The sequence below is a fragment of the Channa argus genome, chromosome 18, assembly GCF_033026475.1.
Source record: "Channa argus isolate prfri chromosome 18, Channa argus male v1.0, whole genome shotgun sequence".
Taxonomy (NCBI): domain Eukaryota; kingdom Metazoa; phylum Chordata; class Actinopteri; order Anabantiformes; family Channidae; genus Channa; species Channa argus.
The window spans coordinates 2725602-2741171 of record NC_090214.1 but is presented as its reverse complement, the minus strand read 5'-3'; the positions used below and the strand labels follow the sequence as shown (position 1 = coordinate 2741171).

At 41.7% G+C, this 15570-nt stretch overlaps 1 protein-coding gene across 4 annotated transcripts; it reads left to right on the top strand.

The window, feature by feature from the left end:
- Nucleotides 1-13: 13 nt before the first annotated feature.
- LOC137103621 (myocyte-specific enhancer factor 2C-like) lies at nt 14-13867 on the top strand. Of its 4 annotated transcripts, none has more exons than XM_067484122.1 (10): nt 14-146; nt 1411-1614; nt 9297-9440; nt 9529-9715; nt 9795-9839; nt 10186-10352; nt 10457-10480; nt 11521-11644; nt 11731-11854; nt 12844-13867. In XM_067484122.1, the coding sequence occupies exons 1-10, from the start codon at nt 93-95 to the stop codon at nt 13190-13192; spliced, it is 1422 nt and encodes a 473-aa protein (XP_067340223.1). In that variant the 5' UTR covers nt 14-92; the 3' UTR covers nt 13193-13867. The 4 variants fall into 4 exon arrangements, with proteins under 4 accessions (XP_067340223.1, XP_067340222.1, XP_067340225.1 ...); XM_067484121.1 differs by having other exon boundaries at nt 9526-9715; XM_067484124.1 differs by lacking the exon at nt 10457-10480.
- Nucleotides 13868-15570: the final 1703 nt, after the last annotated feature.

Below are 15570 nucleotides of genomic sequence, written 5' to 3'. Positions count from 1 at the left end.
CATAAAAACTGGTGAGGACCTGGAAGTTGATCAAATCAGCCAGAGAAGTCGTTTGTGACAAAGACGAGACACAAACAGGAAACATAGCGAAGATGGGGAGAAAAAAGATTCAGATAGCGCGGATCATGGATGAACGGAACAGACACGTAAGCAAACGAGCATCTTATGGGTGGGATTAGTCCCCAAAAACAGTCTTGCATTTGTCTTACTGCACTCAACAATCTGTGTGGCAACACCCTGTGTGTTTGAGGGTCTAGGACCCTTAAAATGGTAAAAGAGAAAACGTCGCCCCCCAAAACAAAAGCCCTTAAATGGGAAACAATGAATTATGCTGTAAGATGAACACTGTATTTCTCTTGTTTACCCCGTGATTACAGAAGATAAATGGTTGGGATGAACTGATTTGTCTTTGGCAATAAATGTCCCCTAACGCAGCGTTGTATTCAAACTGAGAATTGGGAGGAAACATGCTTCACATGGTTATACGTTACATCTTCAGTGCAGCAGCCTGTGAGAGAACAGAAGACCCTCCTCTTCATTCATGTCATTACACTTTTCAACTCATCCTCCTTTCTCAGCAGTGACACTGTTTCCTCTCATGCACCAAGAGCTAAATATTGCGTCATTGGCTTGTGGCTGTTTCCATAAATGTTCGGCTGTGCCTGAAAAAAAAGCCGTAAACAAAAGTGCCACATGTCCAAATGACAAAAAGTCATCACAGACAATGAGGCCAGCTCTTTTTCCATGTTATCCCCGCGTCCAAACACGCGCACGCACACACACACACACACACACACACACACACACACACACACACACACACACTATAGTTCCTCAAACCCAAGGGTCATATGACAATATCCTGTCATATGACCCTCACAAGCCGTCTGTGTCTTCGTAAGTCAGTGTCTATTCAACCAGCTCACTCGGTGCAGAACATACAACACCTGAGTACTGAGAGCTTGTTGCCGATTCGACCTGTGCACAACTTACACGCACACACTTGAATACACACAACTCCTTTCTGGGGGAGTGGTTCCTTTCTTCCTGTTATGACAGGAAATGCAGGAACATATGTTTCCTGACCCCCTTAGCTTTGCAGGACGGACCTCGATACAATCCTTCCTCCCTGGACTGTATGATGGTTCACTAATCTTAAACAATTAAGATCTGGTATCAGTATGTTGTTTTGTGTACAGTCTTATCTGATTGTATTTGTTAAGCTGTTGGACCTACTTCATCCTAAGGGTAACGTGATGGCGTGACTCATCCTGGAGCTGTTGAAATAATTCAGGCCGGACTTTTATTGTTAGTTGCAATGTGGGTCAAAACCTTATTCTTGTGCTCTAAATCTAGCATTGAAGACCTTACTTTAGTTTTTTTCCTCATACCTTTGTCGTTTCCCCATAGGTGACATTCACCAAGCGCAAGTTTGGTCTGATGAAGAAGGCCTACGAGCTTAGCGTGTTGTGCGACTGCGAGATCGCCCTCATCATCTTCAACAGCACCAACAAGCTGTTTCAGTACGCCAGCACCGACATGGACAAAGTTCTGCTGAAATACACGGAATACAACGAGCCCCACGAGAGCAGGACCAACTCCGACATTGTCGATGTAAGTTAACACACGTGCTCACACGGTAAATCTACTAGAAATGACTGACAGAAAATGAATTAGCAACAATCTTGATGATTGGTTGTTATCAAACAAAAAAAAAATGGTTCCTGCTAAAATGGGAACATCTAAGTCATTTTCACTATTTTCAAGAATTTCTATAAATAAATGATTCAGTATGAATATTTAGCATAAACATTTGCTTTGTTTGTTTTTAATGGTAAAAAGAATCATTTGTGAATCCAGATGTTGGCCAGACGAACCAAGACATCACCTACGTTATATAGACCTCTGGGATGCTGTGGTAGATAATTTAAAGCTCCTGCTTACAATTCATAAACCCGACCTATGCCGAATTTTGTGTCAGCAGTTATTGCTTGCAAAGAAGGAAATAAGCTAAAAGATTATCGCTGGATTACTCCGATACTGAAGATAATGTAAAACGGGATGAGTTTTGTTATTTTATGATTTCTAACTAACTCTATAACAAATTGATTGATTGCCTAAAATAAATTATTAATCATTTGGAAATTAATCGCGTAACATGTTGCAATAACTGTCTGTAAGACAAGTAAAACTAGAAAATGAGCAAGTGTCACATCTGCAGATGGCTTCATTTGTAGACCATGTTTGTGACTGATTAAAAGTGTGTGTGTGTGTGTGTCAGAGAGAGAGACAGCATTGCACAGCATTGCAGTAGCACAGGGCAATACAGTATGTACTGGACTGAACCTTGTTCTGCTTTGACTTACGTAACAGTGTTAGGAGAACACAATAGCAAGTGTGTGCCTCCACGGGCACATGCAAACAGCACACTCTGTGGACACACACACACACACACACACACACTGTGGGACATTTGCTAAGCACAGCATGTCGCCAAGGTCAAACCTAAGCTGTCAGATGTCAAAGACCAAGCAGGAGTCTGCTGCTGTGGCACTGATGAAACATGAAAGTGTTCAAATTGTTATCGATTACAGATTATTAGGTTTTACAGAGTCTGAAAATGTCGCTGCTGATTTGGTGAGAACATTGCACATTTATCCTATGTCACCTGTGTTTGTGATAGTTGTTTGCACATGTACAGTACATTCTGCGTGTGTGTGTGTGTGTAGCTGAGCCTTTCCTTCCACGCGGACCACCACATGGCCTCTTGGCCAAACCCGTCAGAACTAGGCTTACAAACCCTGTAATCCCCTGTAATCTACCACAATCCTGTTTAGCCCATTACTATAAGCTGCCCAGGCAGCCTCCTCATCCCTGCAGTGCATCCACACAGTGTGAAGCGGGCGTGGTTATTTACTGCTCCACCTGTACCTGCATCCACTTCAACCCTCCCCCACTCTCCAGCTTCCTTCCCTGTGCGTTCACATGCTCCTCACCTTTTCGCTGCTTCTGCTCACAGTTATCCAACAGCAAACTGGGGAGAGAAAGTCTAGTGCTTTGGTACATTGTCTACATGTGATCATATTATTGTATTACATTTCTCTCCACCGCTTTTCTACCAAAAATCCTTCCTAACTAATAAGTCATCGATATCAATAAATAAGGGTTGTCTGGTGTTGTGCTACCACTTGAAACATTTAAACGTTCCCTTCCTTATACTACAGTGTACAGACATACACCATCTTGTTTTGTGTCACAGTCTCAGTGATGTGTCACTTTGACCAGTGGTATGTTGCTTATGTCATATGACAATTGTTATTGGCATATGCTACTGCTTTGTGGCCCGTCAAATGACATTCTTCTGTTTGAGTGGCAGGTGCGACTTTATGGTTGAAGCCAACCACTTGCTGTAGGCAGTTGTCACTAATGTGATGAAGGCTTTACTGTACTGTACTGTACTGTACGTGGCTGCTGCTGTAGCTGAGCCCACAGAATTAGTTGAAGCTATATATTTGGCCTGCTAACACTAACTCTTGCTATATGCCGACGTGCAATATTCAAAATGCTGCTTTTATTTATTTAATGTAAAATATGCTTTATGTGGCGGCATGGTGGTCGAGGGCTTAGCGGCTTAGCAGCCTCAAAGCTAAACAGTCCCCGGTTTGAGTCCCAGCCAGTGTGTGGAGTTTGCATGTTTCCTCCGGCTTATGTCCCACACTCCGAAGACATGCGTGTTAGCTTACTGGTGTCTCAAAATTGCACTTGGGTGTGTAAATATTGGTGTGAACGGTTGTCTTCATTCTGTGTGTGTGTGTGTGTGTGTATCTGAGATGCTGTAGGCCAGCGTGGACCATTCACTGAAATACACTTTAGCACCTTGCAACCGTTAACAGATTGAGCCCCAAGAAAATTGATGTGCGTTACGTCAGTGTATAAGCAGTGATTTTCACTGCTTTAGTGCTGTGTGTCAGTGAGATGTGCTGATCATGTGCCACACTAAACACACTTATGGTACCACTTGTTTTATGGTATTGTATGTACTTACTTTATTGTACTTTATATGTCTTGTAAAGTAACTTGACATATCACGACGTCTGTAATTAATTCATTACTGCAGTGAAGACACCAGAGCTGAAAGTGTTTGGGCTTTAAAGCATCCAGTTTTTTTTTCTCTGCACACACGTGTTGCCTTTAGATCTTATTTTAATTCTTTGAGAAAAGGTGTTTGTTGTTGTTTCAGTGTATTGAAGCTGAAACTGGTCTGACTGTTTTTCTGGTGGTGAGAGTCATGTAAGTAATGTAAGCATTTCATTACAAGTTTACATGGAACTTTAAACGATATCTTTAGTACATCACTAGGAAAACAGAGCACTTTAAACTACTGACTTTGATGCTTTTGACAACTTAATTGAACAAGTCTAGATGTGTTACTTTCAAAAGTAAAATTTGCAGAAAGTAATTAGTAACTAAGTGGTAGAAAAACAAAATGTACTTCATTTCCCTGTGAATTGTAGTGTCAGGAATAAAACTAAAAATCAAATGATAAGCAAATACTCAATTAATGTACCATAATTGTAATTAACTACAGTAAATGAGTAAATGTCCTCAGTTCCTTAGTGTGTTTATGAAGCAGAGGTGCTAACATCTGACACTTGTTGCTTAGGTTTTTAAGGAATAGTTGAACATTTTGGAAAAATGCTTCTTTTTTTGGCACTAGATGAGAAGATGGTGTGTGCGTAATTATGAGCTGGTACAGTTTATGTTTGGCCTAACTTAGCATAAAGACCAAAGACGCTTCTTGACAATGTTGCTTTTTCGGAGAGGTTGTCCAAACCCAACAAACATGGAGAGAAGAGAGAAAGGTGCAAACCTGGCTGCTGTATGTCAGAGTGGCCCACAGAGCTGTGAAAGGCTCAGCAACAATGAAATATCCACCAAACAGGAATTTAGTAGAAGAGAGGCTCCTTTGTTTTGGTCATCTTTTTTTTTTCCTCATGTGGCAGCTTGGTGTGTGTGTGTGTGTGTGTGTGTGTGTGCGCGCGGGGGTGGGGGGGGAGGAGGATAACTATCAGGATAACTATCAGCTTATTGTGTTGTGTTCATTTAGCCTGGGAACTTTTCTGCTATTTATAAATCTATGGACTTCTGCATTCCCCACTTTTACTCTGTTAACCTTATTTTGCTTGGTCTGTTCCTTGGTGTGTGTGTGTGTGTGTGTGTGTGTGTTAACTGTGGCTCCGTGCTGGTTCAGATTAGGAACAGATGAATTTTTCAGATGTACAAAGTCAAGCGCACACACTGACGCTCACATATGCTCACAGAGTAAGTCCAGTTCCTTTGTGTTGGCTGTGATCCCTCCCTGCTAAATGGCTGGAAACCGGTAGTGCTCTAAAAATAGCCCAGAACACAGCTAAGAATAGCTGTGACGGGCTTTGTGTGTGTGTGTGTGTGTGTGACTGTGGTTTGCCTGTGAATGACTGAGTGTGTATGTATTACTCTGTGAGCCAAGAGAGGAAACTAAAGGAAGAGAAGCATCTTAAGTCTGAGTAACCAAGTCTTAGTTCCCCACAACCTGCTCCACTTCCCGCCTTCCTTTTTCCCCTCTGACCAGAGCAAGAAGTCAAGCTGTTTTTAATGTTTCCTTTTTTAAAGTTGCTTCAATGTGTCATATTTTCTAATCTACAATCACGTTTATGATTTTAGGCCACCGTGATGTATTGATGAGCCAAAGCCAAACTGAACATTCTCAACTTCAACTCCTGTTACTGACATTAAAAGTACTTGTCTATAGTAAGCGAAATTCTTCTTGTTAGTGCTGAAGCATCAATGCTTTAGCAGCATTTTAGAGTCGTGGCTGCTCGAGGTGGAGTTTTTATTTACAGTAGATGCAGTTCAGTCCAGTGGTTCCCAGCATATGGGTGAGGCCCCCCAAGGGTCACCAGATAAATCTGGGAAGTCATGAGATTTGTAAAGAGAGGAACATTCACATAATTTACATATTTGTTTGTGTTCTCCTCATGAAGTTTACCTTGTTTCTACCACTTGTAGTCTCATACAAGTTAAATGAAATCATATCAGATGCTGAGAGGGAAGCTCTCACTCCTGAAACCTGACAACGATGCACTTTTTTTTATGCATTAGGTCAAAAAGCTATTTTTTTTAAACGTGTAAAATGCTTTTATATGATTATTTAATCCTCAAAGTGTCAAATAACTACAGTAGTGGTACATTTAAATATTTAATAAAAAATATAGTTTTAGAAGTAGTAATTAAAGTAAAGTATGAGAACCTCAAGTACTTTACACATAGCACGTAGTAGTAATGTATTGCTGAAGTTGACATTATGTCATTATTATCCTGGCAACGGCTTAAAACCAGATCATTTCTGTGAAACTAAGAGGAAAATCTCCACTTCCTATGAATTCACCCTAACTAACTGAAACACAGATTACTGCCTCAGAATATTCTCTTTCATGCAAAACTTTCTAGATAATTAGTAGGAAATTGACCGTAGGTCCGGTACATGTGGCCGTCATCCAAGGACTTCGTGATTTGTCAACTGCTTTTCTTCAAAAAATTGTGATGCATGTTGTGATGTTTTTAAATAGCAAGGTTACGTAGACTTTATGGGAAAGTGGTTGATTTAATTGTTGCGATTACGACATAACAGATTCCTGGAGGAACTGATATGGTTTTGGACAAAGGTTTCATCTGCTGCCTGAGCGATACTGGTGGGATGTTGTGAAAGCGGCATGTCATGTTCCTTGGCGCGCGCACACACCAACACACACACACACACACACACACACACACACACACACACACACACACACACACACACACACACACACACACACACACACACACACACACACACACACACACACACACACACACACACACACACACACACACACACACACACACACACACACACACACACGCTCTGTTAGCATCATCAGATGTGGAAGTGGAGGAGGAGGAGAAGGAGGAGGAGACCACCCACGAAAAGAGAGCAGTGGAAGGAACTGAAACTGAAAAAAGAAAATCGATGCAAAAGAAAAGCAGTGAGGGTGGAGGTGTGGATAGATTGGGGAGGGGGAGGGGAGGGGGAGGCTGGTATGATATGATGGCATCCTTCCTCGCCCTCCTCAGCTGTCTCTCCAACAGAAGAAGGTGAAGCTGTCCAGACCACCTGCCACTACAAATATTTACTAGTAGTACAGTTACTAGTACAGTTTTTAGGTAGAAGTACTTACAGTTTATGGTTGTTCTACTCTGTAATATTGTACTTCTCCCCTACAGCTTACAGAACATATTTACTTCATGATGGTCCTTTGTAAATATAGCAAATGATACACTAGTTATATAATAAACTTAGTAAACGTGAAGATTCATCACATTACTCAACTAACTGGACTTAATTCAGAATAAAGTGAAATAGTCATTATGCTGGGTGAATCCTTTTCTTTAAGAAATGTTCTTGATATTTTTAATGACGTTAACTTAAATTACCGTTTCATTTAATGTAAAACATTGTTCACTAATGTAATCACTACTATGCACTGCTACTTTGCTACTTGTAAATTAGTGGAAACGATGATGAGCAGATTAAAGAGCATTTAAATAATTAGGTACTAGTTTAAGGTCAAGACTTTCCATGGAAAACAATCAATCTGTTAATAGGAACATGACACATTATAATAGATCAGATTAACCAACAGTCTATAAAATTGAAACAATTAGCTTCACCAAACTAAGTCGAGCTTTTTTTTTTTCTTAATCGTAAAAGGAAGGAGTGGGTGCACCGTAGCAGTATCTTGCACAGTGTGTACATGTGTAGAGGAAAGTAGGCTAGTGGAGTCGGTTTCATGTTTTAACAGAAGAGCCAGATTGACAGATTGTGAGAGAGAGATGGGAGCCACAAGTAAAAAATAGCCTTCTACGGCCATCGCTCCAGCCGCCACGAGCTGCTCCCCCACCCTCTCGCCGCAGACCCCGTCTCTAAAGCAAAACAGGTGGACATGACTGGGATGAGTGGAATTGCTGAACTGGGCCAAATGCTGAGCCCTGTGTGTTTGTGTGTGTGTGTGTGTGTGTGTGTGTGTGTTGCAGTGATGGACTGGACTAATGGGCTGTGAAGTGCTGAAGCAGGTCACTGGGAGCCAAACCACATACTGTATAATTCTCTCTCACACACATCACACATGCTCTATCATCATTGTCATCATCATCTCCAACCTGCAGGAGGGGAGAGAGAGGTTTCACAATCCTGACCTGATGTTTGAGTCACGCACATCTGGCTCAGCCACACGTCGTGAGATGCATGTTTTTTCTCACACAAAGAAAGAAAAAGGGTCCAGATGCAACATGTCTGTTATATTTTATGATTCTTACCTAAATCTGGTGTCAGGCGTTTAGTTTTCACTGCTGTCTGACTCTTGAAAGTTCGTGGACTGCGAAGATGATGGTGGCACGCGGCCTGTGGGGATATCTGTGCCGATGGCGCAACCTTGTGGTTAAAGTAGGCACTGCGGGATCCCCGCCTTCTCAAAAACAGCAGTGACGTCACTGTGCACCGAGTACAAACATTACCGCCAGCACGCGCTCTCTGACGACACATGAGGCAGTTATGCAGCCATTGGGCCTGGACCCTGTCATGTGCTGTTAAGAGGAAATTCTCACAGCATTCGTGATGCACTGACTCGCATATGTCTACTTCAATGCAGTAAAAAGGCCCCTGAGTTTCTGTAAAATCAGCAACTACATGTTAGTGCAAAGTTTCCTTTCTGTGTTGCCTATTTGTTTTTTCTGAGCTGCACTGGAGCGATAGAAACACATCTGGTCATGTGCCAACTTCCTTGTATTTATAATTTATTTGATTGTGCATTGTCCACATTACATAAAGCAGTGTGTTAACAAATACAAGATGAATAATGGCAAATCAAATGTGTTGTTTCTAAGACACCACATAAGTTCTTCAGGTGCTTGGCAAATGTGTTCGTTCCAACCCTCTTGGAGAAATTGTATCGGTCGTAGACTAAAGCTTTTTACCTGCGAGACCAAATGCAAAATGCACAGCTTGCTGTATACGTGTGGGCTTATCAGTAATGGTTAAGGGCGAAGTGACAAGTCTGAAATTGAACTATTAAATGTAGAAGCTCTGTTTGTGGCCGTGCGAAGGGTTGAAATTAACCTTTTAAAAAAACAAACAAAAAAAAAGTGTTCAATCATGTTTCTAAACAAGTGATGCCGACCTCAACATACTGTGTTCACGCCTCCTTTTTCCTCCCCAGACACTGCGTAAGAAGGGTCTAAACGGCTGCGACAGCCCCGACATCGAGGCCGACGACTCTGCTGGCCAGAGCCCAGAGTCTGAAGACAAGTACCCCAAAGTCAACAACGACATCGAGCTGATGATCAACAGACAGAGGATCTGTGTAAGTTCACGTCAGCTTTTTGTTGAGGATTGTCCATCTCGTGAATGTGAACCAGCTGACTTGAGTGTCCTCTTACACCGTCCAGCAGGGTCTGGCTCCCTCTAGCTATGATATGGGGGTGTCCATCCCAGTCAGTAACCCCAGTGGACTGCTGTACTCCCACTCCGGCATCGGCGGTGGTCTGAGTAACCACAACCTGCTGTCCATGTCACACACCCACCCCTCCCTGCAGAGGAACATTTCCCCTCAGCGACCCCCCAGCACTGGAAATGCAGGTTTGTGTCTGAGTAACTTTGTCCATATAAGCCAAGTATTTAAAATCTGCAAATCTGACTGTTTTTGTTTTGTCTGTAGGACTGATGGGTCCGGAACTGCCGAGCACCATGGTCTCCAGCGTGGGTGAGACTGGGACTTTTTCTTCAGCAATTTTTATCTTGAGACGTTATGACGTATAATCTCTCCTCCATCGCTACTTCTATAACCTTTCATATCAGTTTCCCAGGGGTCACACTGTAGATGTGTTTCAGAAATATGGGAGCTTTGATGTCAGCTTTACTAGACGAGTAAAGAAATAACTATTTTTAATAAACCTGAATATATGTTGATAAAACAGCTAATTCAATTTGTAGAAACAGCCTTTACCTCTTATCCTCATCCTACTATTCCACCATTAATAACTTAATCCACATATGTGTCTGTTCTGCTTCCATGTCCTTTATACAAACCTGGTTTGGTTTCTCATCAGGAAATGGCAGCTATGGGAACCACTGCGACTCTCCCGGGCTCTTGTCTCCAGATGGAGTTTCCAAAAACCTGCAGGACAAGAGTCCTCCTTCGATGAGCATGAACCGCAAGCCTGACCTCCGAACACTGATGCCCCCCTCCAACAAGTGCAACAACATGCCAACGATTGTGAGTGTTTTCATCAATGTTACAGTTTCTGTCGACATCCCTGCAACGTTGGTGAAAATGCATTGAGACTGATTTTAAATTTCTGTTTTAATGCTGCCCTCCAGTGTGAGGACTTTGACCTAATGTTGGTAAGTTTTGTTACAAGATTATGAACAAAACGAATACCATGCAGCTATAAACTATAAGTAATTATTACAGAACGTAGTCGGGTGCTGTTAGGGAAGTATCCCACTGTGTTTTAATATGGTTTTACATTCACCCATTTCAGTTTTCTCCAATGATCAGAACATGTTAAATATCATCTAAGAGCTCACACAGTGCGGGTCTAAACAGACCTAGCACACACTTGACTGTTTCTAGAGCTTTTTCTTAAATTTAGAAATTAAAATGTACAAAGTGAACTCTTAACATTTAACCACACAGCTCAGCACTAAATAGATGCAAGAGAATCAGTACAATGTAGCCATTTTATTATTGGTATTTACTGTAGTAGCTTGAGGCAATACTTTAATTTCCAGTGGAAATAGAGATGGACAGTGTGTCCTGGCTGATACCATTCACAGCAGTAAGGCTTTCAAGCAGCCGCAAGTTGGTAGAGGGAATTATTTTGGCCCTGGTTGCTGTCTGTCAGGCTACATTACAGTATAGGCTTCCATTTACCCAGTGTTCGCAGTACTTTCACCTTATCCACGTTTTATTTGGGTGCTTTTATTTTCAGTTATTAACCTCCTGAACCGATAACAACTTAATATTTAAGTAGCAATGGCCGTTTGTGTCAGGTGTATGTGGATTCTGTTCCATGTAAAAGTAGCACATTGCATTGCCTTCCTGCCTTGATGCAGGCGATAATGCTCAGTTTATGGTGCTGTTGATCAGCATTTTACTATGGCCACTGATTCTACCAGTTAAACCAGTGTATTCAAATCATCGCGGGCAGGTTAAGTAACTAACAGCCTGCACAACCTAAACATGGCTGAATCATTACCTCTGACTGTTTTAACTCAAACTGAAAATTCCTGCAATAAATCCTAAATGTTGAGTTACTTTGCACTAGTCGCACCTTCATTGTTTATCTATTTATGTGAAACTTGACTGCAGCTGTACAATTACTGCTGTTCTTGGCTGATGTCCGTTGAGTTCATCTGATTTGACTTTTTTTTTTTTCCAGAACCAGAGAATAAATCACTCTCAGATGGCCCAGACGCTGTCCACTCCTGCAGTCTCCATTGCTGCTCAGACTCTACCTGGACAGGGGATGGGCGGGTATCCATCACTCTCCTCTTATGACACAGGTAATTGCTGCTCAGCTGCAGGCCAACCGGCTTCCTCGTGAAGGATCTGACTAACGAGGTGGATGTTCTGCTTTGTGCTCCCTCAGAGTTTTCCCTCGGCAGCGACCTGTCCTCTTTGTCTGGGTTTGGAGGTTCTGGCCTTGGGTCGGTGACAGGCTGGCAGCAACAGCAGTTACAGAACCTGCAGCACTCAGCACTCGGACACATGGGGTGAGCATCTGTAGATTAATATGTTTTAGTCAACGTAGGATAAAGATTTTGTGGCCACTTTACTACCGACGCCACCAAACCAAATTACTTTGCCATAGTCACCAACGCTGAGCAGGCATGTTAACACACCAGTTAATGAGTCATGATTTCTATGACGGTTGTTTCCTAGTGTTCTATTAATGTCAACCAAGATCAGTTTACAAACTCAGTTAGTTCTCTCTCGCTGTCTCTGGTTATACGTAAACTTAGGCTGAGCTCTGAGTCACTACAGCTGGACTTTACTGTTTTTCCCCTTTGTTAGGTTCAGAGTGGAAATGCACAAAATAATGCAGCTTCTCTTTTCCACAACCTACTCATTGTGTAAATAAGCTCTTATTTTCCATCACTCTGAACTCAGGATTAACCACGAGCTCCGTGTTGAGGTAGGTTCATTAAACTGCACAATGTAAACAAAGGCCTGTACAGTACAGCTAAAACTGAGATGTGCATTTCCAGCACTAATCTACAAGAGAAATCACATGCACAGCAATTCACTCACATACCTCTGACTGTCCAAGTACTGATGAGCAACTATCAATTGAACAGTCAACAGTCAATTGAACGCATCCATTTGCAACTAAGAATTCAACATGTTAACACACAAGTGAAGCAGAAAATACTGTTTACTCACCGAGTCCCTGCCCTCGACCAGTAGCTCTCCCTCATCCTACTTCTATACTGAGGCGTTTAAGGACCATGCAGAGTGTAGGTCAGTTACAACTACAACCATCACCGCTATCATTCTAGAACCATTGATTCCTTCTAAATTGAGCTTCGCAAAGCCTCTAGTGAAAACTCCTATTTTCTATATTGCAGAGAAAAAAAACAAACTTGCATTGCAATGTTTTTTTAAACAATATCTTGTGTAGTACATGTAGTGAGAGTTGGCACAATGTACAAAATGAATACGGAGTCTGTCCAACTCAAGACACCTGTCTCTTCTCTTACAGGAACTTGTGTCAGAATTCAAACGTAAACCTCACCTCTGTTCATCAGAATCTGCACATCAAGTCCGAGCCAGCCTCTCCTCCCAGAGACCGGAGCATGGGCATGATTTGCACAGGACTGGGAGGAGGCATGACCACAGCTGGGTACCCCACCTCTGGCCGGGGTCTTAACGAACAGGGCCGCTCCCCCGGGGACAGCGCTTCCAGCTGCGGGAGCTCATACGAAGGCAGCGAGGAGCGTGAGGATCATCACGGGAACGACAGCTTCCTTCTCCAGCCTCTTCCCAGTCACGAGGAGCGTAACAGCCCGTCAGTAAAACGGATGAGGTTATCGGAGGGCTGGGCCACATGATGGGACCCAGTCTGCAACCACAGGGGGAAGAGGCTGTCAGTAAAGTTACCTTATAGTGTTATCATCATCATAATATTCTTCTTGTACTGAGTGGGTGTGCTATATATGTGTAGTGTAACATGTAAGTTTGGGGGCGGGGCTAGAGATGGATACAGCGACGCTCTGCTGTATTTACAACATGTACTGTAGTTAGACTTGTACACTAGAGGAATGACTCCTGGGAGAACAGGACCGGTTTACAGAACTTGTAAGAAATAGTTTGAGACCGTGAAACAGTGTGAAGATCTGTCCGCTACAATGAAATCACAGGAGAGAAAAGTCTACAAAATGTCCAGTTAATTAAAACATGGAAAGATCGATGCCGCCCAAATGTGAACACTAACTATGAAGCTAGAGCTTAGGTTTAGTTCTCTGTGGCTCCTTTACAGCTCTGCACTTCACATATTATCTGGTGGTTTCCACTGTAAAAAGGTTTATTCGGCAGTAGCTAAGCTTCAGGGATGTGTTATGTCAGGTTTTACATGTCACCAACCCTCAAGACTAAAACAACAAATGCACATCACAGACCTGGCAGCATTAAGAGCTGAGTCTCCTCACGTGGCACCTAAACACACCACAGCAAGTCATTGGCAACACTAATAAAAAAAAAAAAAAGACTGGAAGGGTATCACAACAAAAAGCATTGAAATTCATATTTTATATACACATTTGAAATCAAACTTGGTTATATCTTATGACACAAGTCAAAGGACTGAGACCATTTCTTACAAGTTTTGAACAAAGAAGATCAACATGTACTAAAACAGCCACAGAGTGTTGGTGCACATGTGCTGCTTTGTTGTGTGGGTGTGTGTATGTGCGTGTGTGTATTCAGGGAGGCTATTTTAAGTAAATAACATGTGCACATGTATGCAAACTAACATGATAAGTGAAGTCTGGTACTCTCAACCATACAAGCTACTGGTGAGTTTAAAAACGTGGAGCCATGAGCAGGCGTGCTGAGGTGAAGCGCTCAGTTTCGCCTCTACACAAGCCGTGTTGCAGGTTCAACATTTAGCGCGCACAAAAACATTTTAATAAGAGAGTGGAATAAGTACAGAAGGGAAAGTCTGACATATGAAAGAGCGAGCAAGTAAAGTACAGGAACGTGGTGGAGACGTGTAGGGGGATGAAAGAGACAAGGACGTTTAAGTGTGTGTGAGGGGAAAAGTATTTGCAACAGGTTGAAAAGAGAGAGAAAAAAAAAAAAAGCTTGGGTCAAAATTTCACTTGATGTGAAGACACTTAGAGTTAGTGAATAATTTTCAGAGCCGTGTTAGCAAAACTGAAGATTTTCAGCAAATGCAATCTATGTACAAGCGAAGCCGAGGAAAACCACGAGGATTTAAATCTTACAGTGAATACTAACCTGTAGCTTTTGTTTTAGTTCATATACGTTGGAGACAAAGAACAATTAAACATCTGAAGCCCATGTGTTTAAATTCACAACAAAACATTGGAAAAAGCAACAACTTAAAAAAAGAATTAAAATGCCACCATGTTTTTACCAGTAGATAAACTGTCAATATGCAAGTTCGAAATTGCACAAACAGCTGAATTTTAAAACTGGGGAACTGATGCCTTTTAATATTTTTTTTCTAACCATCTATCAGATTTTTTTGGCTTCATTTTCTTCCCCCCCTTTTTTTTTTTTTTGGTGCACAACTTGGAATAATCTTGCACAATTTTTCAAAGATTCTGACTCAGGTACAAGATTTTAAATGGAATTTTAATCTAAAAATTCAAATGAATTAAAATGTAGTTTTTAGTGATCTTTACATTTCAGTTTTGCATTTGTTTGCTTGTGGCTCTTCTTTGCTTCCATACAACTCTGTATATTAAAACGGAAAACTGAGAAGTCGTGATAATACGGTCACTGCCGACAGCTTTGCAGGAATCAGCCATCCTAAAGCCATATTCAAACTGCACACAGTTTAGGGTTATGTTTTTTAAAGGTTTTCTTCCTTATTATAGTAATTGATATTTTTTGGATGTCTGCAGTACTGTTTAATAAGAGTAATATACAAAATAAAATTAAAAAAAACAAAAAAAAAAAAAAGCAAAAAGGTCAAACGATTTTCTGTTAAAGATTCAGGGAGATTTTAAGTCTGTTACAGAGTAGTTGAGATCTGCCGAGTGATATTTTTATCTTAGCGAGACGGGTGTGGCTGAGGGTTCATCACATTTGAATATTTTGGTTAAATTAAACAAAACTGTATATTTAGAGCTCAGAAACCCTCAGCCACAGATCTGTTCCCTCTGTGGCCCGTTGACTGAATCCACTAAAATCCCTGTAGCTGTTGTCGATTGAAGGCCCTGCTGTTTAGTTACAAACTACT